Source organism: Prionailurus viverrinus, chromosome A3, assembly GCF_022837055.1.
Source record: "Prionailurus viverrinus isolate Anna chromosome A3, UM_Priviv_1.0, whole genome shotgun sequence".
NCBI lineage: Eukaryota > Metazoa > Chordata > Mammalia > Carnivora > Felidae > Prionailurus > Prionailurus viverrinus.
Genome location: NC_062563.1, coordinates 105,126,235 through 105,154,233, shown reverse-complemented (window position 1 = coordinate 105,154,233; position 27,999 = coordinate 105,126,235). Strand labels below are relative to the sequence as shown.

The 27,999-nt window shown below is 50.4% G+C and overlaps 1 protein-coding gene and 1 long non-coding RNA gene across 2 annotated transcripts; one reads left to right on the top strand and one right to left on the bottom strand.

Annotated features, from left to right (window-relative positions):
- Positions 1 to 445: 445 nt before the first annotated feature.
- Positions 446 to 27,991, bottom strand: MALL (mal, T cell differentiation protein like). The gene is made up of 5 exons (XM_047853485.1): positions 27,844 to 27,991; positions 27,086 to 27,293; positions 6,635 to 6,802; positions 4,141 to 4,263; positions 446 to 2,067 (listed from the first exon to the last, which is right to left on the bottom strand). Exons 2-5 carry the CDS (start codon positions 27,191 to 27,193, stop codon positions 2,005 to 2,007), a joined length of 462 nt encoding a protein of 153 aa, XP_047709441.1. The 5' UTR covers positions 27,194 to 27,293; positions 27,844 to 27,991; the 3' UTR covers positions 446 to 2,004.
- Positions 14,105 to 16,461, top strand: LOC125162447 (uncharacterized). The gene is made up of 2 exons (XR_007151042.1): positions 14,105 to 14,292; positions 15,915 to 16,461. It is a non-coding gene; the product is annotated as an uncharacterized LOC125162447 (long non-coding RNA).
- Positions 27,992 to 27,999: the final 8 nt, after the last annotated feature.

Genomic DNA, 27,999 nt, shown 5'->3' with positions numbered 1-27,999 from the left:
ACCCCTCACAGATAGGAGAGCCACCCCCTAAAGCTGGAAGGTGGTGGCAAGCTGGGCCCTGCGGCTGCTGCTGGTGAACTTGGGGGAGCGGGGCTCAGGGCCATGTCCAGTGTCTGTCATGGATGGGGTGCTTGGCAGTGTGGCAAGGGGGAAGAGCAGCACTCCATCAGGGGGAGTGGGAACATGAGGCAGAGGGCTGGGCGAGGGGTCCACTCTGCCTATGGAGGCCTCTTCACCGCCCAGGCCGAGCTAGTGCACCCCCAGCTTTGCCCAAGCTGTGCGTCTAGTTTCTGGAACTTGCTCTTGAGCTGTCCTTACAGAAGTTGGAATGACATGAGCCCCAAGCCCTGGAGACGAGCTGGGCCTCCCTTTCAGCGGCCCCAGAAGCAGGGCCGGGTGTGGAATGGATGTGTGCTATGGCGGCCGGTCCCAGCTGCTAACGTCACGAAAGTGACCATCAGTATTTTTTACTGTACAAACAGCTTTTATTTGGATACGGCTACTCAGTAAATATTGAACAGTAATCATCCCAGGCAACAAAGTGAGAGATAAATGGTGGCTTTTCAAGATATCACCGTGGTGAGAAAGGGAGTGGTCAACGATGCAGGATTTTGCAGCCAGAGAGTTCTCTTTGGTGGCTCCCTGTCCCCACCCCCAGCCCCCAGGGGCAGAAAAAAGTTGGTACAAAACCGTAAGTCCTGGAATTGGCTAAGACTAGTCCCTTTCACGTAATAATTTATTTCATGTCAAAACCATAGCAGACACATGCAGTTATGGGGCTGTGCCCGACTCGCCTGGGTCAGGAAACCCAGTGCAGAGACAGAGGACGGGGCTTGGACCCCTGCGCAGATGAAGATATGTCTGCGAGCACAGCTCTCTTCGGGAAAACACTTCAAAAACAGCACCTCGATTTTATGTGTCTGTGTGCATAACGCCAGCCTTTTCTTTGAGAATGCCCCCAAATCACCAATGTCTTTGCCACATGAGGCCCCTGCTGGCACCAGTCAAGGGGACGCAGGGGGAACAGGTGCATGTGGAAGAACAGAGACCCTGGCATGGGGTCCTTTCCTGCCTCCTGAGATGTCCCACGAGGTGGGACAGAAGCCCACAGGAGAATCCTTGCGTGGAATGTTCTGCCTCCTTCCTTGATGGTCTTTCCTGAGGGAGAAGGAGGCTTCTAGTCCTTAGGGGTGGGTTTCTGGATCTCTGGCACAGGTGTCCTGTGGCCTGGAAGTTTTCTGACAGCCCGATTACGGGGAAGTAGAAGCAGGACCCACCCTCCTTCCCCTCTGCCAGGTCTTACTGTATAACTGTAGAGTCAGTGACTTATTTCTCCCCACAAATCTACCCTCAACGTTGCTTTTATGAAGATGGGGAGGAAAGGGAAGGGGGAGTGGAGTGGGGGCTCAGTGTGGCTCGTCCCTGTCAGCTTCCCGGGGGGGGGGGCAAGGAGGGCGGGTTTGGACCACAGCTCGAAAGCAAAGGCAGAGCCATGCAAACTTGCAAGGTCTGTGGATCTTCAGATCTGAAGGCACTGACAGCACCATTTTGATTTTAAGAAAACAAGACTGAACATCCCCGTGAACCTGCTCCAGGGAACGTCACTCAGTGCTGGGGCGGAGTCCCCAAACAGGCGTGACGATGGCAGATGTGGGATTCTCAATGGCGGCGAGGGCTTCGGATATCAGTTTTCCAATAGAGCGAGGTTCCTTGTCAGATGAGACAGTTACCTTCCCAGGCAAAAGCCAAGCCAAACAGACACACAAGCAAACAAGCCCCTCCCCCAGCCTTTGCATATTCACCGTAACGAATTACAACGTCCAAACAGACGCGCCAGAGTGAGATCTGGTCACTCAGCCTGAAAAGCTGGCCTGTCCATCCCATCGATATTTTTGTTGATCTTCCATTTACCATCCAGATGGTGGATGTTGAAAACTACTTTTGGGAGCCGATCATCCAGGTGTTCACAGGGCATTTCTCCCTTCGGCACGGCTCCCTGATTCTTCAGTGGTAATAGATGCTGAAGGCATGGAGAATGTAGAGCAGGGTGGTCATAAAGGCGAAGAACTGGCAGAAGACGAGAGGTTCCGTGTTAGCCATGGCCAGATGGCCGCCCCCACCCCTCCTGCACCTGGGTCCGGACTGGACTCCTGAGATCTCTGTAGCCTCACGAGCTTCATGGGCTCCAGGACCCTCACCTCCTCCCGCTGCCCAAGCCAGACACCAGCCTGACTCCTCCGTTCTCCCACCACCACGTCCAAAGCCATCCCCAAACTCATCTGCGCGTACTGCCTGCCTATCTCTTGGTACGCCCACTTCTCCCTTGTCTTGGCTGCCCTCATCCTTCGTGGCCTCAACTTGCCCACTTCTGCTCACTCTTCCCCTCTGATCTGTCCCAGAGGAAGATGTGATCGTGTTGCTCCCCTCATATGGTTGAAACTGTGTGGTGAGTCCTTGCTTCTCAAGAGGGAGGCCATTGCCCTTGATAGGCTTTCCAGGCCTGGCTGGCCATTCCAGCTTCGCTTTGCCCCACTGTCTACTCACACCCTGTTCTCGTTCCTTCCTTCACTCATTCATTTAGCAAATACCTTTCAGGCACCTGCTATACTTCAAAAATGACAGTAGCTATAACAGCGCACAAAACATTAAAAAATTCCTATCCTCACGGCGCTTACATTTCCGTGGCAGAAGCAGAAAATAAGCAAGATTGGGGCGCCTGCGTGGCTCAGTTGGTTGAGCATCTGACTTCTGCTCGGGTCATGCTCTCGCAGTTCACGAGTTCAAGCCCTGCGTCGAGCTCTGTGCTGACGGCTCAGAGCCTGGAGCCTGCTTTGGGGTCTGTGACTCCCTCTCTCTCTGCCCTTTCCCTGCTCACGCTGTCTCTGTTGGTCTCTCAAAAAATAAACAAGTGTTAAAAAATTAAAAAAAAAGAAAGAAAGAAAGAAAGAAAAGAGGCAAGCTAAACCAGTAGAGTAGCTGGTTTGGTGGGGATAAGTGCCCAGGAGAAAATAAAGCAGAGAAAATACAGGACCTGCTGGGGAGGGGGAAAGGCAAGGCCTTCCCGAAAAGGTGATATGTGAGAAAGCAGCAGAAGAAGGTGAGGGATTTGGAGCAAGGGTGTCCCTGTCGGGGTGGAGGTGAGAGCCAGGCTCTGTGTGGTCAGGGAGCAGCGAGGAGGCCAGGTTGCTGGAGCAGCTGACCGAGAGCGAGCAGGGGAGAGAGGTCAGAGGGGGCCGGGCCAGACCGTGGAAGGGTGGTGTGTGGGCGTTGGCGTTAGTTGGGAGTTTAAGGGACTTAAAATTGTTTGAGGAGGAGGGAAAGGAGGCGGACAGGTTGGAAACACCTAGTGCTTGTCGGGCACCCCATTCTTACAATTGGGAATAACACTCCATGGCAACACCCCTTCCTCCAGCCACCGGATCCTTGCAGGAGCCCCCAGACTGACCCAGGCCTGGATCTTTCTGGTCACAACAACCGGTCGGTGTTGGGCTCTCACCCAGTCTGGGTGTTAGGTCCTTTCCAAGAAGTGTTGGAGGCAGGATTGAGGAAAGTTAGGCCGCCAGAGGAGGAAGCTGCTGGCTGTGAGCAAGCGGCCATGTGAGGGCGCCTTTCCACAAAGGGAGAAAGGCAAGCAGCGCTGGCTGAGTCTCTGGTCCTAGTGGACCTAAGGTCTTGGGGGTCCTGCTCTTCCCACGACTGGCCGGGCCACCTGGCCCTGGGTTCTATCAGCCAACGTGTTAGCCCTGTGGACTTGTCCTTGAAATAAAAGGACATTGGAACGGTTCAGCCACGCCGAGGAATTGGGGTTCCTTTCCACAAGCGGTGGAAATTCTTCCCATGGAAGAGAGAAATGTGCTCCAGCTTGGGTTTTAGAGAAAAGAATTCTGAGGGCAAGGCTGGGTGGGGAAGCAGAAGACGTGAGATCGCAGCTGAACTTGGGCTTGGTACCCCCTGAGCTCGTGCAGACACACACAGCACACACAGAGACACAGACGCACACAGACACATGCACACACACATCTCCTTTCCTCCAAGCCCCCTTCAGTCTGAGGCTCAGGGCCCCCCATTCCACAGCAGACAGAATTAAGCCCCCTTCGATGTGCTCCCCACCAGTGGCTCTGTGTTCTGCGCGGCACTCACCGAGGCTGCGGTGTTTATGTAGTAGTTCCTCAGGTCCGCGGTCTCAGAAACGATGGTGGCATGTGCTTGTAAGACAGCGGCACTCATGTACAGGATGCCAGTGGTGCCGTGGTACAGGCTGTCCTGGAAAGGAAGAGGAGAGGCCACGGCCACCGTCATGTGGGCACTTACGCAGGTGCACACTTCCCTCTCTGACCACACAGCCGGGCGGAGGGAGCAAAAGAGACAAGCCTGCTCCTCTGACTCCTGCTTTTTTCTTTCGCAGGGTTTCTGGTGAACAATAGCGGATTAATAAACGGCAACGGGGGCACCTGGGTGGCTCAGTCAGTTAAGCGTCCGACTTCGGTTCAGGTCATGATCTCACGGTCCGTGAGTTCGAGCCCCGCCTCGGGCTCTGTGCTGACAGCTCAGAACCTGGAGCCTGTTTCAGATTCTGTGTCTCCCTCTCTCTCTGACCCTCCCCCATTCATGCTCTGTCTCTCTGTGTCTCAAAGTAAGAATGAAAAAACGTTAAAAAAAAAAAAAGAAAAAAAATTTTTTTAAATGGTTATCAGTTCTGGAAGGAATGTTGTCACAGGCGAATTGGCATTTTGCAACCCCTAATGAGATATTCAGCTCAGGAAAACTTATTAGGAGATGAAAAAAAAGTATCAGGGGAAAAGCTGATGGGTAAGCCTGTCACAGTGGAAGAGGGGCCACCAGTTGCCACATGTGATAATGACTGGAACCCACTTAACGGAATGTTGTTTCCAGAAAGGTGTGAACCCATCTTCACTGCAGGGACTTGGAGGACCAAGTCACATCTCACCAGGAAGAAACAAACAGACAAACCCAAAAGGTTGGACCTTCTGTAGGACAGCTGACCCGCTTTCTTCAACAGCGTCCCTGGCAGGGAGAGCCATTGGAGGTTAAAGGTACCCAAGAACCCTCACTACCAAGTGCAACGCACGGCCCCTGGGAGGATCCTGATCGAACCGGCCAACTGTAAAAAGACATTTCAGATGTAATCGGGTGAATCTGCATACGGTCTGGGTCTTAGATGATACCGAGGAATTATTGTTAATAACTTTATGTAAGTGTCGTAACGTAAGGAAGTTTGCATGTTTCTTTGGAGGCAGACTGAAATGTATAGAATGGAATGACATGTTTTGGATTTGCTTTAAAATTCTTCAGGAGAAAAAAAAAAGGCTAGGTGCAGCAAGCGTGTTTAACACTTAGTAGTGTAGGAATCTGGGTTATGGTTACTTGAGGGTCCATAATATAATGGTCCCTACTTTCGCGTATGTCCTAAATTGTTCAATACAGAAAATTTTTATTTTATTTTATTTTATTTTATTTTATTTTATTTTATTTTATTTTAAATGTGTATTTGTTTTTGAGAGACAGAAAGAGACAGAGCACGAGTGAGAGAGGGGCAGAGAGAGAAGGAGACACAGAATCTGAAGCAGGATCCAGGCTCTGAGCTGTCAGCACAGAGCCTGACGTGGGGCTTGAACTCATGAACTGTGAGATCATGACCTGAGCCGAACTTGGACATTCAGCCGACTGAGCCACCCAGGAGCCCCAAAACAAAAAAAAATTTTAAATGGTTATCAAGATGATGTGACATGAAAACAATGTAATGACATAATATTAATGAAAAAACTGACATCCAAAATTATTGGTTCAATGTGATTATATATACATTTTCCATACAATTTACAAGGAATATAGGAGAATGCACCCAGTGATTGTGAGAGCACCATGGGATTGGGTGATTTTTTTCCTACTATCATTTCCTTTAATGCTGCTCCCATGATTTAACCCTAAATAAAATTTAAAGGGAAACGCGTCAGGATGTGCTTTATATAGAATATGTATATTCCTAACAAGGAAGATGATGGAGGGGAATGCAATGAAAAATTTGCTGTGGCAGAGAAATGCTTTCATTCTGGCTTAATAGTAAACACAGGAAAGGGCACCGGGTGGCTCCGTCAGTTAAGCGTCCAACTCTTGATTTCAGCTCAGGTCATGATCTCACGGTTCATGCGTTCAAGCCCCACATTGGGCTCTCTGCTGTTTGTGTGGAGCCCACTTTGGATCCTCTGTCTCCCCTCTCTGCCCCTCCCCTGCCCTCTCCCTGCTCTCATATGCGCTCTACCTCTCTCTCAAAAATAAATAAACATTAAAAAAAATAGTAAACCTGTGAAGATGAAAAAGTCTTGGATCCATAGTGACCCAGCCCTGAAAAGGCCTCTGGTCCCTGGTCTCTGCTTTTCAAATGCCATCTGAAATGATTGTAATTAGTCATTCTTCGTGCCTTACTTATGTACACCGTTTTTGAAGTGGGGGGGATCGCCCTTTTTAGCAGTCCTCACCTTCTCCATGGAGCAACGAAGTCATTTACCTTCTCAGCCTTTCTCCTTCCCCACCCAGAAGGCCCTTTGTCCTCACAATACCCAGGACAGACATCAGGAGGAATCCAAGGGCTTGGGTCACCCTCTCTGGTTCTTACCAGGACTCGCCAGGACTCATATCTTTTGTAAAATCCAAACAAGTAAGACAACAGGAACATCAGGGAGATGAGAAAAGAGGTGAGTGAGACATATATCACCCATCCTTGTAGCAAGGCGTTTGCTACCTGGGTGGCAGCTACCAGCATCCAGACCCAGCACCCAAATACCTGTAAGAAAAAAAAAAATAAAACAAGAACCTTCATTTGCTTGTGTGGGGCATAGTTCCCTTTGCAGGGCATCCCTCTTCTCCTCTGTCTCCGGTTACGAGCTCTGCAGACGAAGTTAGGGGGGAAGCAAGAGGGAAATGGGGAAGGAAGGCTGGCCCCGAGCAAGAGTAGACTTTGTTAGAAAACTCAAGTGGTTGGGGCGCCTGGGTGGCGCAGTCGGTTAAGCGTCCGACTTCAGCCAGGTCACGATCTCGCGGTCCGGGAGTTCGAGCCCCGCGTCGGGCTCTGGGCTGATGGCTCAGAGCCTGGAGCCTGTTTCCGATTCTGTGTCTCCCTCTCTCTCTGCCCCTCCCAGGTTCATACTCTGTCTCTCTCTGTCCCAAAAATAAATAAACGTTGAAAATAAAAAATAAAAAAAAAAAAAAAAGAAAACTCAAGTGGTTAACACAGAGGTCACCAGTGGAGGGACTTGGGCAGTTTGGTTTGTGGATGTGTCTTCTTGGCCCAAACAGTGGTGACATATACGGCCGTTATATACATTTCTGAATAAGTTGCCAACATTTAAAACAGGATATTTCACAGGAAAAATTTCGATTTTAGACATCTCTTGAGAAGTCTGTAGTTCTAGCCACAGTTGAACACATTCCCAAGCCAGAGTGGGCTGAAATGAGTTGTGACTGTTTCTTTAAAAAGGACCCAGAGTCCTCAGTGGACCGCATCCCCTTCACCCCGAACTCCACGCCCTTGTGTCGCACGTTTTATGTCGCTCACTTTCTCTGTGGAATAGTGCTCTCCTTCTCCTGGTTCCCTTTACTCACTCACCATGCCTGCCTGGCCCTGTGTGCATTTAGTTTGGGCCCCTGGGCTATAGTATCTGACACCCTGTGGTCAGATAGCAGTTGGGCAATACTATTCCAGTTTAATCATCTCTCAGCTCTGTCCAACCTTTTATTATCCTCTTGGTGGAGAAACCAAATCTTTTCTATGGACTCTGCCTTGGTTTGCTTTTAGCCTGGGTTTATACTCATGTTAGTGAGTCCAGGGAAAGAAATAAATGTCCACTAAACAGCATGTTCAGTTAGAGGCCTGAGGGAAAGGGTCAACATGAGCACCAAGTAGTTTTGCTATTGGTTTGTCTCAGAGTTTCTGTGCTCCTCTCTTTCCTGGGTTCTCCTTAGGATATCCTTGTGAGCCTCCTTGGTTCTCCCTCTCCTCACTCCTGTTAAATCTATGCTTCTAAGCATCGTACAGGTTGGCAATTCCAGGTCTTCAGGCCCACACATCCACTTGCTACTGGATGTCTCTACTCAGATGTTCCATAGCAGGGGCCAGCTTTGTACTTGCAGGATCCCGAGAATGAGCGCCTTATTAAATTTTGCACCCTGAGCATCTCATTTGCCCCACCCCAGGCCTGTCTTTGCCCCCTCGAGATCCTCAAATCCAACAGTTACAAAATCTGAACTCATTGCCACGTCCTAATTCCCTCAGAACCCACTCATCTCTGCACCTTCTGAGAATGACCCTTCTGAGGGAGAGAGTGATGGGTTTGGGAATGAGTGTAACAAGTGGTAATGTTCTACTTCTCACACTGCACGGTGGGAAATTTTTTCTTTTATAAAGCAATAAAATGATTACAAAAAATGTGTTGGACTATGAGACCACTGGAGATTTGGAGTGATGAAGAGACAGAGCCAAGGATGGCTCCCAGATTTGAGGTATGGAGGAAGCACACCACCAGATTTAAAACTTTGCCTAAAGTTACAGTAATCAAAAAGAGTTATCAGTGCAGGTAGCTCACATTTCTGCTCATCTCAGGAGATAACTCATCCCTTTCCCTAGTTCTGTTGCCTTCCACACAAACTTTAGAAGCAGATTGTCAAAATCTACAGTATCTTCGGGGGCTTTGTGTTAAATTTATGGATCGATTTGGAGGAGAATTGACATCTTTACTATGATGAGTTTTCCAATCCATGAACATGGTATGCCTCTCCAATTATTGACGTTTGTCTTCTTTTATCAATAGTTTGTAGTTTTTAGCATACAGGTACTGTACACACTTCCTTATATTTATGCCTCAGTATTTTATTTGGGGGGAGCTATTGTAAATAGTATTGCTTTTTAAAAAATTTCATTTCCTGGGGCACCTGGGTGGCACAGTAAGTTAGGTGCCTGACTCTTGATTTCAGCTCACATCATGATCTTGTGGTTTGTGGGATCAAGCTCTGTGTTGGGCTCTGCACTGACAGCTGGAGCATGCTTGGGACTCTCTCTCTGTCTCTTTCTCTCTCTCTCTTTCTCTGCTTGCATTCACTCTCTTTCTCTCTCTCTCAAAATAAATAAATAAACTTAAAAAAATAAAAATTTCATTTTCCAGTTGTTCAATGCTAGTAATAGAAACATGACTGTTTATTTTGTGTGTTAACATTGTATCCTGCAAGTTGCTAAATTCACTTACTCGAAGAAGTTGTTTGGTAGATTCCTTGGAATCTTCTGTGTATCTCATTAGGTTTTAATTTTTATGATTACAAATAAGATTGAGCTTACGTGCATACATTTCATCTTCTGTAAAAATTTTAATTGTTTTTTATTGGTTCCAAACTTCTTATGGGTTTGTTTTTCTTACTGATTCATAGTAATTCTTTCTAATAGTGTGGATCTTGTTGGCTGTGCGAATTATTGCAAATATATTCCTCGAGCTCGTGTTTCACACATTTTTATGATGCCTTTTGATGAACAGAGTTCTTAATTTTAATGTAATTGAATATGCTCACCTTTTCCTTTATAGACTGTGCTTCTTTGGTCAAGTTTAACAAATCCTTCCCTACCTTGGGTCATGAAGATAGTCTTTCTGGGACCACTTTCTTCCTGCAGTACAATCATTAGTAGTTTCTTTGGGAAAGGTCAGTTGGTAGTAGTCAGTTTGATTTGTCAGAAAATATTCTTATTTTTCACCCTGACAATTATTTCCTCTCCACACTTCTAAGATATTTTCTCAATGGTTCTACATCTTTCTATATTTTCCATTATATTCCAGCTCCATTGTTGCTGCTGAGAGGGCAGCTGTCCATTGCACTGCTGTTCTCCTGAAGGAATCTGTCTTTGGTATCTGGCGGCTTTGGGAGTCTTCTGTCTTTGAAGTTCTGCAGTTTGTGTTGAAGCGTGGGTATCTTTGTACTACTTTTGCTTGGCATTAATTTCATATTCGATACCTGATAATTCCATTTCCTCAGTCTTGGTGCCTGATTCTGCAGTTTGTGGCTTCTGTTAACTTTCATTCCTGTTCATTTTTTCCCTCCTATGTTTGGTGAATTCTGGTTGTGAATGACTGTGGGAGTAGCTCACTTCTGAATGATGCTATTAGAGAACTTCTGGATTAAACAAGTCCAGTTATTTCTGTCTAGGTGAACTGAAAGATATGCAACTTTCAGTTCTCATTTTCATAACATACCCCTGGCTTCCTGGGACGAGCAGTTCTCACCTTACAAGTAAGCAAAACATAGACATGGATATGTCCACTGTCCCTGATGAGGCTTCCACTGCTGTTATTCTGGAGAGGAAAAGCACTTTGGGGTTTATAGAGAATTTATGAGCCCTTATGGAGAGAAAAGGAACAGGAATTGAGAAGCCAAAACAGATTAGGAAGGTGACCACAAACAAGGCTCTCACTGGGCTGGACAACACATTCAGAAGCTTCACCTTCACATAAAGACCAGCTCTGGGAGCACATTTCCCCAGATCTCAATAGTCAGTGTCCATGTGAATTTTGCAAGTCTTAGGTTGAGCCTGGGACCACCTGTGAGTAAGATGGCTAGCGTGTCCTGAAGAGGGGGTGTTGAAGGACAAAAGCCGCTGTCCCCCTTGAACTGGGCTCCTGCATGTTGATCTCAGTGACAGGGGTCTGCTGGTGCTTTGGGGCACCTGCTAAGCATCCTCCCCACCGAGACTTGGGAAGTGCATAAAAATGCTGGCACCCTGTCAACACCCAAACGATGCTAGCTGCTAGTGGCAATGGTGTTTGGGACTTAGTGACCGCACCGGAGCTCGTCAAATTTTAGACTCATTTTAGACCTCGGAAGGCAGACCATGCTGTGTGCCATTCACCGCTGTATTCCTGGTGCCCAGCGCAGGCCCTAATACAAGGTGGGTGGGCATGGGGTCAAAGATCATCCTTCAGAATGAATCAATGATGACACTCCCATGTTCATCAGGTGCTTTACAGTTGATAAGACGCATTTGCTTAGACAGCCTTGGTTAGTCTACACAGCAGTTCGAACTCCTTGGACTTTCTGAGACCAGAGAACTGCCACTTCATACCTGACACTGCTTATTGCCAGTTCACCTCTGTCAGACCTGGGGGGTGTGCCAGAGTGCCTGAGCCCCACTGAGCCTATCAGTGCCTGCAGAGCACCCCCCCCCCCCCCCGCCATCAGAGGCTGCCCTGGGTGGATGCCGCCAGATGCACATTATTTACACGTCACACTAAGTTCTCCCCACAGTGTGTGAGGTGGTGCCGTACTGGAGGGGACTGAGACCTGAGGTCACACAGGACATGGGGTAGGACAGCTCTAGATCTCTTCTGGCAACCAGAGTTTACGCCTGAGGGCAGGGGCCTCTGAGGGCTTGGGTATCTACTCAAATTGCCTGAGAATCTTCTTGAAATGGCTTTAGTGTTGCATAATCAATGTTATGAAGGGGAATGTTATTTTTTATTTCCCCATCCTCTACCTTCTGGACAGAAGAAAGGACCAGGGCCAAGGACAAACTCCGGGCGAATTGACACCCGGTCTTTCTTACCTCGTTTCTGCCTCAAGCAGTCTAGATTGGATTCTTTATAGGTAAGCCGGTTTCGAGTACTTGTCTTTATTTATTATTTTTTTTAATCTATATTTAGCTTTCCAAATTTTCTTGGCAGCCTAAACTGCTCTCTTATTTGAACCTTCAGTTTGTATTTTCCCAAGAGCAGGAGATATTTTTAGATGTCTGGGGCTGGCCCTCAAAGTGGAAGAATATTTTATCATAGTAAGATATTGTGATCGAGTGGATTTCAAGTACTACTTTGTTCAGAGTCTGTTTCTTACGAACGGACACAGATTACTCGTCTATGCATTCTGCAAAGGCTGAACCGAAATCTGAAGAGATCTTTTACCGTCGGATGGAGTTTAACAACAAGTTTGGTTGCTTATTCCTCCTTCGAGCATGGAGAATAGCTCCTTCGCGTGCAGAGTGCTGGTGAAAGCACTAGAATACAGAAACCGAGTAGCCTCACCCGGATTGGTGCCTGGGAGAAAAGCTGAGATTCCAGGCCTGCAGAGGCGGAGAAGTTGGGATCCGAGCATCTCATCACACCACAGAGTGAGAAAACTTTCAAAGGCACCTGGGGTTAGGTCAGGAGGATTCAGAAGGGTCTTGTTGACAATTTGATAGGACAATCTGAGCTTCAGATAAGGATTAACAGCTGTGGGTTGAAATACAGCAACTAAATTGAAGTCCGTGAGTTGAAAAACTACTTTCAGAAAAGCCCCCTTTTGGGGTCATTTTGGGGGGGGAGGATGCTTATTATTTCGGAAGGCGGCTGTGCCCATCGTTATCCCCCCCCCCCCAATGTTTATTATTGTGATTGCTGCTTAAAAAAGGAAAAGAAGGAACAAAAAGTATGGTGTAGAGGTAAGGAGATTCTAAAATACGTGGATGCCTGGGGCTTCCCCTCTGAGTCCCGTTACTCCCGGGGTCTTTGAAAGTCCATCTGGGGACTCTGAGAAATCCCCAGGGTCTAGGTCCTGCCCCAGAGATTCTGACTGAGCCCATTGTGAAAAGTTCCCCAGGCGGTGCAGTTAGGACCTGAGAACCCTGGGAACCTCTCTTTGTTTCCCGGCTGACCCACCCTGTTTATGGACGCAGCATCCTTCCTCCTGGGTTCCAATTCAAGCTCTGCCTGCTCGGCAGGTTATTTGACTCATCTGTACTTTCATGCACTTGTCCATCAAACAGAGGAGGTGGGGATCGCCTCTCTCATCGGATTCTCGTGAGAACTAGCTAAGTCTCCCCAGCACACGGTGAGCGTGTGGTAACCACTGTTGGCCATGTTAGCCATAACCATTTGGAATGGCACAGAGGACCGGAGGGAATGTTCCCCTACAAGGAGCCAGAGGAGGGAATGTTCAGGGCCAGTCTTGCTGAGGGAGGGGAAGTTCACTTCTGGGGGAGCCGGGAGAACCACCAGCTGGGTGAGTGAGAGAATATTTAGGGGACACACATCCTTCTGAGGAGTCGATGGAAGTTTCGGTCATCTAGAAAAACGTTACCTATGTACACGCACGACTTTTGTCTACAAATCTGGGGACTCGCAGACCCTCACAGCCCACCTGCGGCTCCCAGGTTGAAATCCGTTGTCATCTCCAGGCTAAGTAACAGTGCCATCAACTGCTGTATTATTTTGACAGTATCAACCGAAACATTAAATACACATATTGTTTGATCCAATCATTTCACTTTTTCGAGTCTGTCCTATAAATAATGCACAGGAACAAAATGGTGGAAGTACAAAGTTGTTTATTGGAGCCTTGCTGGCTATGGAAAAGATAAGATACATCTTAAATGTGCATCCAGAGAGGACCAATCAAAGCAATTACGTTGGCACAGTGGAACACTCAGCAGCTTTCAAAAAGAATGAAAAAATCTTTGTATGCCAAAGGGAACAAGTTCTAAGTACCGTAAAAGGCACAGACCAGCGCGCCCAGTGTGCTATGATTTTTGTAGAAAAAGAAGAAAATGTATGTGTGCGTGTATGTGCATTTGTTTGCAGATGCACAGAATGTTTCTGGAACGAGACCCAATAAACCAACCAGTGCCCCAGGCTCCCAGGAGAACTACTTGACAGGGTGTTGAATGTTTAAACTAATTAAAAAAAAATTTTGTACTTACAAAGCAAGAAAGAAAACCCTGTGCCAGATGATGGAGGCTGGCTTCAAAGGTCAAGACTTTTGAATGGGAGAGACAGGAGAATCGCCTGTTCTTTGGGGAGGATGAATCCGTCCACCCAAATAGAGCAGGTGGGACCTGAGGCCCCTGATGGGCAGAGCAGGTGAACTTCATGCATGGAGAGGTTCTGAAGACAGACACCGCCCTGGAGATGACCCCATGTGAAAGGCAAAGGAGGAGTCGAAAGGATGCACGGTCTCAGATTGCACGGGCCGGGACTCCGGGATGAGGCGGGAGGTGTGGGCTCGGGTGGGGCAGGTCAGGGGGTGAGAGCCAGGGAGGAGCACTGGGGCGATACCCTGCTGGCAGGTTTTTCTGCATAGCTGGGCAGTAGCTCAGCGTTGTGGGTCTCACCACCAGCACCGCATTCCTTTGCTTACCACTTAATTTTCACGAAGCACTGCGTCTCTTTCCCTTCCCTGGGACTTGGGGGAACGCAGGCTCCACCACAAAGCCTCAGAAACTTCAGGCCGGGAGGACAAGGCCCACATGAAGACAGTGAGGCCCAGGAGGTAATGGTGCCAAGCGAGCTGGGGGCTCCTGGTCCCACTGATGGCCCCGGGCGGGGGGGTGGTGGGGGGAAGGGAACAGACTCCGTGAAGGACAAGCTCTAGCATTGCCCACTGTGGGAACCCAGACCTCCTGGAGGTAATCCACGGTCCCTCACATTCAGGAGCCCCTGGCCCATGAGCTTTAAGTCCGGGGTCTCTCGGCCATTGCAGAAAATTTTTAGAAAATTGTATAGGGGCGCCTGGGTGGCTCAGTTGGTTAAGTGCCTGACTTCGGCTCAGGTCATGATCTCACGGTTCGTGAGCTCGGGCCCCGCGTCGGGCTCCGCGCTGACAGCTCGGAGCCTGGAGCCTGCTTCGGATTCTGTGTCTCCCTCTCTCTGCCCCTTCCCTGCTCACGCCTTGTCTCTCTCTCTCTCTCAAAAACAAGTAACATTAAAAAAAAAAAAAAAAAAAGAAAGTTCTATGAAATACACAGGACACCATTTACCATCTTAACCGTTTTTAAGTGGTACGATTCTACGGTGCTAAGGGCACTCACGGTGTTGCGAAACCATCGCCACCGTCCACGTCGACAATGCTTTTCATCTTGCAAAACTAAAGCTCTGTACCCGTTGCCCACTCACTCTCCCCTCCCCCTTCCCTGTCCTAATCTTTTGTCTCTATGAATTTGGCTACTCTAAGGACATCATGTGAGCGGAATCATACAGGATTTGTCTTTCGGCGACTGGCTCATTTCACGGAGCATAGTGGCCTCACGGTTAATCCCTGTTGCGGCCTGTGTCAGACTTTCCTTCCTTTTTAACGACCGAATAATAGGCCATGACACGAACACACCACATACAGAGTTTGCGCATCCATTCCTCCAGTGATGGGACGCTTGGACCGCTTCCTCTTTTTGGCTGTCACGAAGGGTGCCGGTGTGTGCAACTATCTGACGCACGTTCTTTAAAAGGGAAAAAATAAGACGAAACTCATCCTGGGGCTGTGCTTTGGACCCCGTAATTCTGGTGCAAAATGCTCCTTCAGACAGACCTACTGTGTTTGTGCTGGAGCACGTGTCCGTCCCTGGGTGGGGGGGGGGGGTGATATCAACTCAAAATGCCTTCACTCCAGGGCGATTGTAATGACTCAAACCCAAACCACGTGGCAGGAAGGAGAGCCGTTACTACTTTTCAGCCCTAAGATTTTTTTAAATTGATTGTAAAAAATGATGTTAACAGCAAAGGAATTTTTTGGTATATTAGGTCCCCTTCCAGCCCTAGTGCTCGTGTGTACGTATTTTCTATAAAGCTGGAAATCGTGATGGACATGCATTTTGTATTCTCCTTTATATATTTTTGGATTTTGCTACGTGGCTTGATGCTAAAATTCTTTCTTGGTACGCAAGGTCATTCTATTCAGTTGGCCTGAGCACTGAATCTGTGAACACGGAGTCATTTGCTCCCAGGGGAAGTAGGCATTAGGTTCCTGCAAAATCTCTGGTCACAGTATTTTCATCAACTGATCAACACGTACCTTTATTTGAGGTGCTTCAACGCATAGCTTTATGTTAGGTGTGTGTGTAAAGACCCCTTATTTAACATATGCTCTTGAGTCATTAACACTGAACTCTTGGCCAACAGCACTACAAGCCTGTCGAGCACGTATTGTCTATGAAAGGCAACTCACGGGGTTCTCGTGCTGAAGCCCTAAACAGCACTTCCGCACGAACCGAGGGGCTATTTTAAACAGCAAAATCACCAACGAGAAGCACAAAAATGTGAAAGATGTGCCCCCAGACAGACTTTGGAAAGGACTCTTGTTTACAGGATGAGAGCTGAAGACAAGAAGGCACAGGGTAGCGTCTTGCTCGGCCCCAGCTGGGAACATGCACCTCAGACAACCCAAACATTTTGCTGCTCTGTACGGGCCCGCCAATAACCACGAGAGTGCGGTGAGTATTGTTTAGCGACTGCGAATAAATTGTCGCGACTACATACGTTTGCGAAGAGAGAATCCAGTAATGACAACTGACTGCACTTTTCAATGCCACAATTACACTCCATCAGGCTGAGAAATGTCACTTACTCCATGAGGCCCCTGTGCCTGCACATTGGATGTCTCCGGCTTTTCCCGTTACAGACAATGACACAGGAAATAGTGTTAACAGAGATGGTTGCCTTCGTTTAACTTGTATCCTTGAATTTCCCAACGGGGCTTACTGGTAGGAGGCGTGGGCAGGGAGGGGTGATTTTCCACCATTCACTGGGCTCATCGCACACCCAGGCTGGGACATTTGTGTGACCGAGTCTGGCCCTTCCAGGGGGAAGACATCAGGGGACTCCCGGGAAAGGGTTCTTCCTGCCTAAGGAGACCAAGATGAGACTGTCTCCGTTCTTGCTCTGGTCATTGCTGTGTCTGGTATCAGGCCTGGAGCTATGAAACGAAGAGGACAGAGGTGGAGGGAAACGGCTTGGGCCCTGGCGATGCAGCTATGCTGCGAAAGAATCAGCCCAGAGGTACAGCTGGCCGAGACTTCCCAGAACGTGACATGGTCCGTTCCCTTCTGCTCAAGCCAGTCTGAGCTGGCGACGGCCCTTGGCACGGCACTGCCGAGGACCAGCTGGGATGCCTGGGACCCCACCCCCCTCTTAGAACACCCTGCTGGCTCCCCGTGACCCGCAGACCAAACTCGGGCCATGGCCCTGCAAGCCCAGCCTGCCTGACTCCCCCCGCTCTGCGTCAGTCTCGCTGAGCCTCCGTCAGTGCCCCCAGCCCTGGGGCTTCCAAACGTGGGCTGAGATTCATGGTGAAGTTAGTTTGTTAGTTCGTCGCCAACAACATTAAAAAACTAAGTAGGCTGGACTAGCAAGCAGGAGTACGTTACCCATGGGAAAGGGAAACAGTGTCCTGAATCTGTTTCATTGCACACACACACACCACACATGCACACCTGCACACACGTGTACCGGGTTGCCACGAAAGCATCTCTCTTCTGTGGGCCCCAGTCGGTGTGGGGGAAACCTTTGCTCTGGAATGCCTTCCTTCCTCTAGCCAAGGGCCTCTGCCTGTGCTGGCGCGCACCCCCTTCCACAGTCCTTTCCTCCACAGCACTGTCTGGGGCAGACACTCTTGACATTGGGTCCACAGCACGGCTGCCATAGCAGGAGCCCATCGGGGACCTGAGGGCCACACTGGGGCCCATATGGGCCGCGTGAGCCTAGGAGAGGAAGGGAGCGGGAACGAAACTTGACAGGAGCCCTGGGTGGGACAGGTGGGAGGGGTCCTGGAGTGTCCCACATCTGCAGTGACTAGAACTCAGTGTGGACGAGCCAGGGCAGACACAGCTGGGTGACGCTGGCCTCCTCTGGGCTGCCTCGGGGAGCCGGGCGCTCCTGGGCGGTCCTCACCCAGCTCGGAGACCCCCGTGCCCACGTGGGTGCTGCCTACAGCCCATGGGGCAGCTCCCGTGCCTGAGTCAGTGGCTGCCAGCCTGTGAAGCTTCTGAGCAAGAATCATTACCTCCTTCGTACGGCGGAGGGGGAGGAAACCGGTTCTGGGAGGCCAAGCGACTTTCCCAAAGTTACTCATGGGAGCGCGCCAGGCCTGGACTGGAATCCAGGACCCGCACACAGCTAGCATTGTATGGAAGTTCTACGCTCCATAATTTAACCTAGGACACTTCCAAACACTGAGTCACTACATCCTGATTCACAGAGGGCGAGTTTTCTCTGTGGCTTTAAGGTTAGCAGGAAATTGTGGCCCAGGCCCCTTGGCCTCCGGTGAGGGCCCATGTCTTATCCGGTCCACTCCAGGAACAATAGTGCCGGCCAGAGCTCCAGCTACCACCGCTCCTGGCAGAACAAATCAAATAAGGAGTCCTTGGTACCCATAAGGCAAAGGAGGGGCTGGCCGCTGGCTGGGGAAAGTCTGTGCCTACCTTGGGGTGTGTGCCTGGGAGGGGCAGGATGCCGCCGCAGGGGGAGGGGTTGGTGAGTCAGCGGGGCCTCCTCCGCTTTCCTCCCCTCCCTCCTGGCTTCCTCCCCCAGGGCCACTGCACCCCCCCACTGACCCAGCTTTTTATTGACCGAGCAGTACAGATTTTCATAAAGTAGGGTAATAAAACCATTCTTACCCATCCAAAGTCTAAAGAGCTTTTCCTTCTCGTCTCTTTAAAAAAAAAAAACAAAACGAAAACACTAAGCACTTTTAGGGCAAAAGTGTTTTTCACCCTCCTTTTTTAAAACTTTTTTTAACCTTAGAAAAGTTAGAAAGTACAGAAAAGATGTAAAAGCAGATAAATGCATCCCGCTCCCCAAGGTGGCCTGGTGGACAGGCTTCCTCCAACCTTGGTCTCTTTCCCTTTGGCTCCCACTATGGTTGTCAAGCTCACGTCCCTTCGCATGTTACCAGAAAGTCACCAGACGAGCCCAGGAGTCGGGCTCAGGGGAGGTTCTCCACCTGAGCCCACAGATGTTTTGTGTCCAAGATGGCCGTGGTCCTGTTCTTTGTCAGGCACTGAGGACCCGTAGTGATATCACTATTCACTCTAGTCCTGGTTGACTCCTGCTCAGCTCCCCCTCCCCCACCTGTCTATGAGCAGACCTTTGAGGGCAGGGACCAGACCAGGGTCACCTCCTCCAGGAAGCCACTCTTGACTGCCAAGCCCGAGTGCATCATGAGGAGTGACCTCCTCATGGTTATTTTCTCTCTCCACTGCCTCCTCCCCAGGCCCCGAGCTCCCGGATACAGGACTCGGCCCTGTGGTTTTTGTGTCCCCAGTGTAGGGCACAGAGCCTGGCACAAAGCAGGCTGTACATGCTGCCGAGTTGAGGAGGAGACAGGAGGTGGGTTGCTGGACCCTCCACTCCCTAGCTGCTCAGTCTCATCTCCCTGGGCCTGATTACCATGCAAGTGGCCCCAGCTGACACCTTTTGGGCCTGCCACTCTGGCCCAACCACAGACTGGCATTTCTGCCAGAGCCGGGACAGAATGGGGACAAACACCCATTTGTTTCATCCCCACCCATTTCCTGCTCCATTACTTCACGGGCCCTAGAAATTCTCCAGGTCGGGAGCGTCCTCCCTCAGAGAGCAGAGGGGCTTCCCTGGGATGCTTTCCTACCCCTGCTGCTTTCACACACACCCCCACACACCCCCCCCCCCCCCCCCCGGGCACATAGGAAGGACTATATAAAAATGTGTGTCAGAGAGGACGATGTTCAAATAGACGTACCACCCCCCTCCCACATCCATCCAGCATCACCTGGGCAGAGAGAAGGTCCAGATGGGCATGGGGGGTGGGATGGGCTGTGCCCAGCTCGGAAAGCAGAAAAGGCAAAGCTCAGAGATTCCCTCCAAGGGGAGGAGCTGAGTTGGGCTTTTCTGATACAGGTCAGAAGACTCTGGGGGCCCCTGTGATATCTGGCCCTCCTCTCAGACCCACCTCGGACCTTCTAGGTATAGCTTGAGGTGGGAGGGTGGGGACTGTGTCTCAAAGGCTGTGGAACCTGAGTTATGGGCTGGCTCTGTTGCAAGCCCTGCGTCGGCCCCAAGCAGACATCTATTCTGGCCGAGATGGGGAAGATCTGACCATGTGGTGACATCTGAGAGGCAGGGCTGGTTGGCAGGTATGGGACGAGGCAAAGGAGGGTCTGGCAGAGATGAGGTCAGGGAAGCCTGGTGTGGGCCCCCCCCCCCCCCCCCGCCCCACTTGGGCCTGCTTCTGCCTCTTCTGCCTCCCACAGATCAGCTGTGCCCCAGGGGAAAGTTCTCTAGGCAAAGAGCTCCTGGAAGGGTGCTGGCAGCAGGTGGGGCATTTCTCATTGACGAGACTTCTTATCTGGGGTTCCCTGCGTTCCAGCAGGTCAGAATGTGCCCTGCTACTCTCTGCAAGAGGACCCAGTTATTTCCTTGAAAACACCTACTAGTTAAGGGAAATCGTCCTGGCGGGCTGACCTTCCAGCGGCAGCTTGGAGCCTGTCTTGTCTGAACTGAGACTGGCCACCAGTTCAGGGATGGCCAGACGGTCGGGGGAAGTCCAGACTTGGGCAGGAGGGCGTGTGCAGACGTGGACCATACCGGTTAGTTCCAAGGGTCTCTCAGCTCGAGCCCGCCCTTGTGTGGTCTGCTCTGTGATGTGGGCTGGAACTCTGCAGGCCACAATTCCCAGCCCCCTTAAGAAGTTGGAGTTTTGCTAGGTTCTGGCATTGGTGGGGGCCCGGAGGGGGCCTGGGATGGGAGGAGGGTGGTGGGGGCTTCCTGTTGGCTGGTCTGGGTCCTGTCACTGTCACTCTGGCAGCAGCAGCAGCCGTTCGCTCCGACCCCAAGGTCCCCGTGCCCCTCCTCAGAGGCCTGAGAACCAGCCGGGCAGGTTTTCCTCTGGATGTCCGAGCACTGGCCACCCTCTCCGGACTCCGGCCACTCCGGGTGCTTATTTCTGGCGGCCTCAGCATCTCCTGTCTACTCTTTCAGCTTTTCAGCAACGGCATAAACAAGTCCCTGTGTCGAATCCCCTCTGTGTGCAGTACCTACTGTGGTTTCTGCTCCTTCCTGCACCCTGACGGCCGAGCTCCATTTATCGATCTCCTTGGCTAATCTCCCTTTGCCCCATTAGGCACCAAACTCCAGAAGGCAGGGGTCATGTCTGCCTTCGTCATCTTTATATCCCCATGCTTGGCACGGAGTAGGCGCTCAATAAATACTTGTTGATGACTACGTGGCATTGAGGTATGGCAGTCCCCTCTTTTCTTACAGCCTGATGGCATGCATTTGTTAACTGCCTGGTCACAGGAAGTCCTTGTCTGAACAAGCGAACATCTAATCCCTCAATCCAAACCGTTCAAGAATGCCAAGCCCCTGCCTTGAGTCAGCGTATCCTAAAGGCTACCTAGTTCCTGGAGCCTTTGGCAAGGGGGGGCTGTGCACCCTGGCTTTTCTCTCTTTCCTATCTTGGGAAATACCCTTTGTTAATACCTTCTTAGCAGTGGTAGCATCTCAGTAAATAGCTGTTGGTTCACACCTGGAAGTTTCTCACAAGAGACCCATACTTTCTACGAAGAGGTCTGGATGACAAACAATAATAACACACGTGGGCTCACATTTCTGGAGCGGTTGCAACGTGGTATTGTCTTCTGGGAATGTCCTTACTGAGACCCCAGCGCTGTCTTATGAGATCTTTGCTGTTACTTTCTCCATTGTGGAGGCTCAGAGTGGTTAAGTAATCTGCCCGGGGTCTCACAGCAATTAAGTAGCACAGCCAGGCTCTCCACCTTGTTCTGAATGACTCTATTTTACTGAATCCGAACACACTGGGGGCCTCCAGGGTAAGGGTGGGACTGGTGCAGGGAGGCTAAAGCGGGTCTAGACAACTCGGGGAGGTTGACATCGACCGTTTCCCACATTGCCCCTCCTGTCCTTCCCTCCCAGGGCCTGGCTCTTTCCCAGCCCCACTCTGTAATCCTCCTTCCCTGTTCCATGTAGTGCCTTGCAGGGGGCCTCCTGGGGCATTATGGTGGGAATCAGTGGCACCCTGGGCATGGAGGTGGTTAGTTCCCTCATCCTGCAGAGGAGCGGGTAGGGGGAGGCCAAATGGGGGTGAGGCAGGGGGTGAAGGGAGGGACAGAAGCAACAAGGACAAAATAAAATGGGCAAACTGAGCTTACTTTTGAGTCAACACTCCCCACGGTATGGAGAATTGAAAGGAAAGCCCAGAAAAACAAGGGAAAGGATTTCTCCCTTTGAAAACCCAGCTTTAAGGGGATGTCACGACAGAGGGGAGGGCACCTGCCCTGAGCCAGGCCTGATGTGAGCCCTGACTCCTTCTCTCAGCCTCCGCAGTAACTTCAGTCGGCACTGGTGACCAGAAACCGCTTGAGGGCCAGCAGGTTTTCGGACAGGCTTTTACATATAAACAGAGTACAAGAAGAGACAGGCTGAAATTACAGTAAAGCTGGGGATTGCGTTTAAGCGAGACATAACGGTGACCTTTCTCAGCTGGAAGATTCTGGAATGAGCTTCTAGGGGCATCACAGTGTTTCCCTCTGGCCACGGTGCAAGCGAATTAAGAAGCTGAACGCATCAAACACCAGTGTGTCCGAATGGTTTCATCTTTCAACTGGCTGACTCCAGAAATCTTCTTAGCTGTTTCTTTTTTAATTAGTTAACACATCGAATCAATTAAGTTAACTAGTGAAAGGTTTCAAATCAAAAGACTTCCTTGGACTCTGTTTCATAGAACACTCCCTGGGTCACAGTCGCCTGGGTCAGCTCTTGGCATCCCCCTGTCATCTTGTAAAAAAGATGAGTCAACTCACGCCAGGCAGGTAATCAGGTAATCAGCGCCCACCCCCCCCCCACCCCCCGCCCACCCCCAACTATGTGCACGCTGAAGAGCTGGGCCTGGGTCATATGGACCTGGGGGGTGTGGTGCTGTGAGTCACCTGGTCGCCAGCCTGCCCCGCTTGGGCACCAGCCGGCTCACACACTCTCTGAACGAAAGCCGGATGGAATACACCACGTCTGCTCTCACCTTAAAATGAACTGATTCACCCTCGAAGATCACATTTTGAAATTAACATCGTTTTCACATGGGAAATCTGAATTCAACGGCAAACCGAACAAAACATGAATTTTAAAGTTAAAATAAAAAAAAAAAGTCTCCTCCGTTACTGGTGAGGACGTAAAATGGTACAGGCACTCTGGAAAAACAGTTTGTCAGTTTCTTAACAGGAAGTAGGCATACACTCATGATACAACCCAACAGTCACACTCGGGCGTTCTCCCAGGGAGGTGAAAACAACATCCACACTAAAGCCTGCATGCGAACGTTCACACAGCTTTATTTAGAATAGCTAAACACTGTAAGTAAGCGACTAAAATGTTTCTCAATGGGCCCATGGTTAAAGAAACCACGGCATGTCCCTGCCCTGGAATACTAGGAGCAATCACAGGAAGGAACTGTTGGCACACCCCCCCACAGCTTGGGTGCCCCTCAGGAGGGTTCTGAGGCATGGAAGAGGCCAATCTGTAAAGGCCACATGCTCTATGGCTCCATTTATTTATATAACTTACTTGAAATGACAAAATTATAGCGATGGGATTAGTGGTTTCCGGAGGTCCTGGGGGGGGCGGTGAGGGAGGACAGGGTGGGTTGGGGGAACTATAAAAAGCAAGCAGGAGGAAGATCTCTGTGGTGATGGAACAGTTTTGTATCTTGACTGCGGTGCTGACATGAATCTACATGCGTGAGAAGACGGCACAGAAGTGTGGACATATTTTACCAACGTCATTTACCTGGTTTTGATGGGACCAGTGTTATAAAAGATGTAATCACCGGCGGGGGGGGGGGGCGTAGGGAGCTGGGGGAGACCTCTCTGAGCTATATCTGTAACTGCCTATGAATCTCTAACTACTGCAAAATACATGTTTTTCAAATGTGCATTTTAAAATTTTTTTTTTTTCAACGTTTATTTATCCTTGGGACAGAGACAGAGCATGAACGGGGGAGGGCAGAGAGAGACAGAGACACAGAATCGGAAACAGGCTCCAGGCTCCGAGCCATCAGCCCAGAGCCCGACGCGGGGCTCGAACTCCCGGACCGCGAGATCGTGACCTGGCTGAAGTCGGACGCTTAACCGACTGCGCCACCCAGGCGCCCCTCAAATGTGCATTTTAATGTTAAAGAGTGTAAGATAAAGCAACTTAGGCAAAGACCTGTAAGAGCAGTCTCTGGGTGCAGAGCTGGTAGGGAACATGGAAAATTCTCTTGGAATCTATGCCACCCTAGTTTGTCGTTGTCATGACTGCAAAAGAGCCCGACTGCTTGCTGCTGGCAGCCGGGGTGGCAGGGGGGCCTCAGGGGAGCCGAGGGGAAGAGCTCAGGGCCTCATTGGAGCTCCTCCTTAGTTCTGTTCTCTTTGTATTTTGGGCCCCTCATTCCCATGGAAAGGCCCTGGGCACAGACCCTGCTCTCCAGATGTCACAGTGGGTGTTTAGGAAACCACCACCGCCTCCACTCTGGGCCACCCCCCACCACGGACTACATCTGCATCTGGGTATGGATTTCACTTGCTCTGCCCCTTTTTGCTGGCCTGAGCCCCTGGTTTTAGAATGCACCCTCTGGACTCATGTCCTTAGAAAAACACATGTGTGTCTATGATGCCTCAAGCCCCCAGACTGACAATCTGCTGGGACTCCAAGGCCTGGTGCTCTGGTGTTGGCCCCAGTGTGTGGCAGTGGGCAGCATGCCCAGGTGACCAGGGACAGAGGCATTTCTGCTAGGCTGATCTCGCCCTCCTCTCCAGCCCAGCACGTGTGCTGCTCAATGGGATCAGAACCAACCGACCAACTTGACCTTCTCCGTCCTCTCCCATTTACCTCCCCATCCCTGGCCCAATATGAGGCAAGCACACTTGATTCTGTAGTTCATGCTTGGAATGCTGATTTAAGGAAGAGGCAGGTGCAGAATAGCATGTACAGAATAACCCCATTAAATCCATATTTATGCGTGTATATATATAATATAATAATATATATAATTATATATATTATAATATATATAATTATATATATAATAATTATATATATTATGTAATTATTATATATAATAATATATAAATATAATCCATATTTATGCGTATATATATATTTATACACATAAATATGGATTATATTTATTTCTGCATTTTCTAAGTATTCCCACGATGAATAAGGATCACTTGTGAATTAAAACTAAAGTTGTCATGCCGAAACATCAGACAAGGCCGAATGAAAGGACATTCACAAAGTAACTGATCAGTACTCCTCAAAAATGTCAAGACAAAGACAGAAGGAGACAAAGGAGATCAGATAAGCAAATGCAATGCTGGATTCTGGACTGGATCCTGGACCAGAGAAATGACATGGGTGGGGAAATCAGCACAATTTGAATGAGGTTTATTAGAACAGTTGAGCAACGGAAGTATCGGTGCTAATTTCCTGATTTTGATGGTTAAATTAGCTAAGATGTGGACCTTAAGGGAAGCTGAGTAAAGAGTATATGGGAACCCTCTGTACTGTTCACGCAGCTTTGCGGTAAGTCTGAAGTTACTTCAACAGAAAAATAAATGAAAAAAAATCAAGCCAATGACGATATCTCACCCCCTAAGATACTTAAGGCCCCAGAGACCAGCATAAGGAGCCCAGCATCATGGGGTTGGGTCCATGAGAGGCCCCTCTCACTATCACTTCCCCCTGGGTTTCTCCCTAGTTCTGTAAGCCCTGTCCCTCCAGCCTCCTGCCTTGCTGGTCTCTCCTGGACTCCAAGCCTTTTTCCTTTTCTTGGCTGCCAGCCTGGAAATCCAGCCTGTCTTTTGAGATCCAACACCAAAACCGCCTCCTGAGTGGTAGGCCTGGACCCTTCCCCGGCTTGACAAGGTCAGATGGTCTCTCATGCTGGTGTCCCAGCCCAGGACAGTCACGGCCTCAAGCATAGTCTGACTGTGGAGAAGTGCTCGTGAGTCTCCCTCCTGCAGACAGGGAACCTGGGAAGGCGGGCCCTGTACCAAGGGCTTGCAAGATTGACATAGATCATGCGCTCAGTATGCAGTGGTGGACTAACCAGGATCCTGGCAGTTCATGTGGTTGTTCTGAGGTGAGGAACACGCCTGGGTCCGGGCACAGAGAACTTTCAGGAGCACTAAGATGTCATCAGTCTGGCAGGATGCCCATATGTATGTCCCCCGGGGTTCAGGCCTGGCAGAAACCTGCCTCTCGGGTGGGGCCTCAGCTGGAGCCACCCAAATGCTGGGCCTGCCCTGCCTGCCTTCCCTTTCTTGGTGCCATCAATGGGCGCGCTTTAATGAGTTTGCCACGGGGTCACTCGATCAGGCCCAGCTTTCGGGCAGATGACACGAGAGCGCTGGTCAGGTCCGACTGAAAGCCGGAACCACTTTCTACCTTTCCCTCCCTGGCCTGGGGCCAGCACGGCCAAATTTAGAGCTGGTGAGAAAATATCACCCATAAGCTAGATATTTCACAAGGTGTTTGAAAAAAACGAAACAAACTCCTTTGCCCTGAATTATTCACTAGACTTTAGTGTCCCCACAAGTAGAAAGGGGACAGTGACAGCCGGCTCAGAGAGGACTGGAGTTTGACTGACACTGTGTATGCAGAGTTCTGCAGACTGGAACACACGAGCTCCCCCCCCCCCCCAGCCTGCCCCCCGCAGGGATCAGGGCCACCATTCAGCTGTAGGGCACCTCAGAGAGTAAGTTACGCAGTGACACGTTCTAGTGTGCGACCCAGGCGTCTCACACAACTGTTTTATGGCAGATGTTGTCAAAAGCTACCTCCTGAGCAGAGTCTACAAGTCAAAGTTCAAAGTCAGCTGACAAGACAATTAAGAAAATACGGGAAGACCTTCTCTCAGAAGGAAACAGTTCCCCCATTTTGAACTTTAGAAAAGCCGAAACAAGCAAGGAATTGGAGAAGAGAAACCATATAAAAATCCATTTCCCACACCTTCCTGAGGACCCAGGATATTTAAGCAGCATCCTCCCCCTGCTCTTCCCCCCACCCCAGCCCCTCCAATCACCAAGTGGCCTGCTTGTCACCCGTGGTGGGTTTGTTTTGGAAGGAGGAAACCCACCCATACTGCAGAAGCCAGAGGGGCAGAGGGAGGGATTAGGGACATTCGGGCTGAGTCTGAGTCCTGGGGGAGATCGGAGACCATAACTCTGGCCCGGGTTCCCTTTCTCCAGGGAGTGCTCTCTAGCCACCGGCCAGCTTCTCCCAGGCCCTCCCCTTCTGCAGGTGGCCCACGAGGCAACACTCACCAGCTCCGGCAAGAAGAAGGCGTAGGGGATGGTGAGGAACAGCGAGACCCCCAGGGGCACGTCGGGCGGGGAGTAGCTGGTGGCGGGCGGCGGGTCCGGGGAGGCCATCTCTCACCCAGTGCCTGGTGCCCTTGGCTCCGCAGCAGCTCGCCGGCTCCGCGGGCCCGTCAAATATCACCTCCTGCCCGACACACCCATCGGACGTCGCCTGGGAGGGAGAAAAAAAAAAAAAAACGTTCCAGCCGAGCAGGTCCTTCCACTCCCTCCGGCCAAAAGACTCCTCGGTGAAATGCGAATGCGGATTCGGATTTGCATCAGATGGGCCTTGGCCCGCTGGGGCACAGCCTCGGGGCACATTGAGGCAAGGAGGGCGGGAGTCTCTTTTCTTCCTAAAGAATTTTTGAATCCTGGAGCATATTACTGCAGGGGGTGCCAGCTACAGCCACCACGCCTCAACCCTCAATACAGGCCAAGGCAACTCGCCACGACAGAGACTGTTTGTTGAGGACCTACTATGAGCTGAGCTGAGCTAAGCAATCTGTAGGCAACTCTGGCCCTTCCCACGGCCGTGCACAGGGTTATTTCATAGCTTTCCCAAGTAAGGACACTGAGAATCTGTTAGGTCAAGTTAAGGTCACAGAGCTGGTCACTGACAATGCTGGGTCCTATATCCATCTGGCCCTGTTGCCTGGGTCCCTCCCTCCCCACTCCTGGGGGCCACCCTCCATCTCAGACAGAGGGAGAGGAGCCACACTCACTTCCAGCTGCGGTCCCCAGAGACTTGGCGGTTCCTCACCACCCTCCTGTCTTCTTTGCTCACACAGCGGATGGAAGACTTCTCCCTCTCTAGAAGAAGTCCGCCCCAGCAGGAGAAGGGCTCAGTGGGCTGGGTGCTGCCTCCCTCCTTCCCTGCA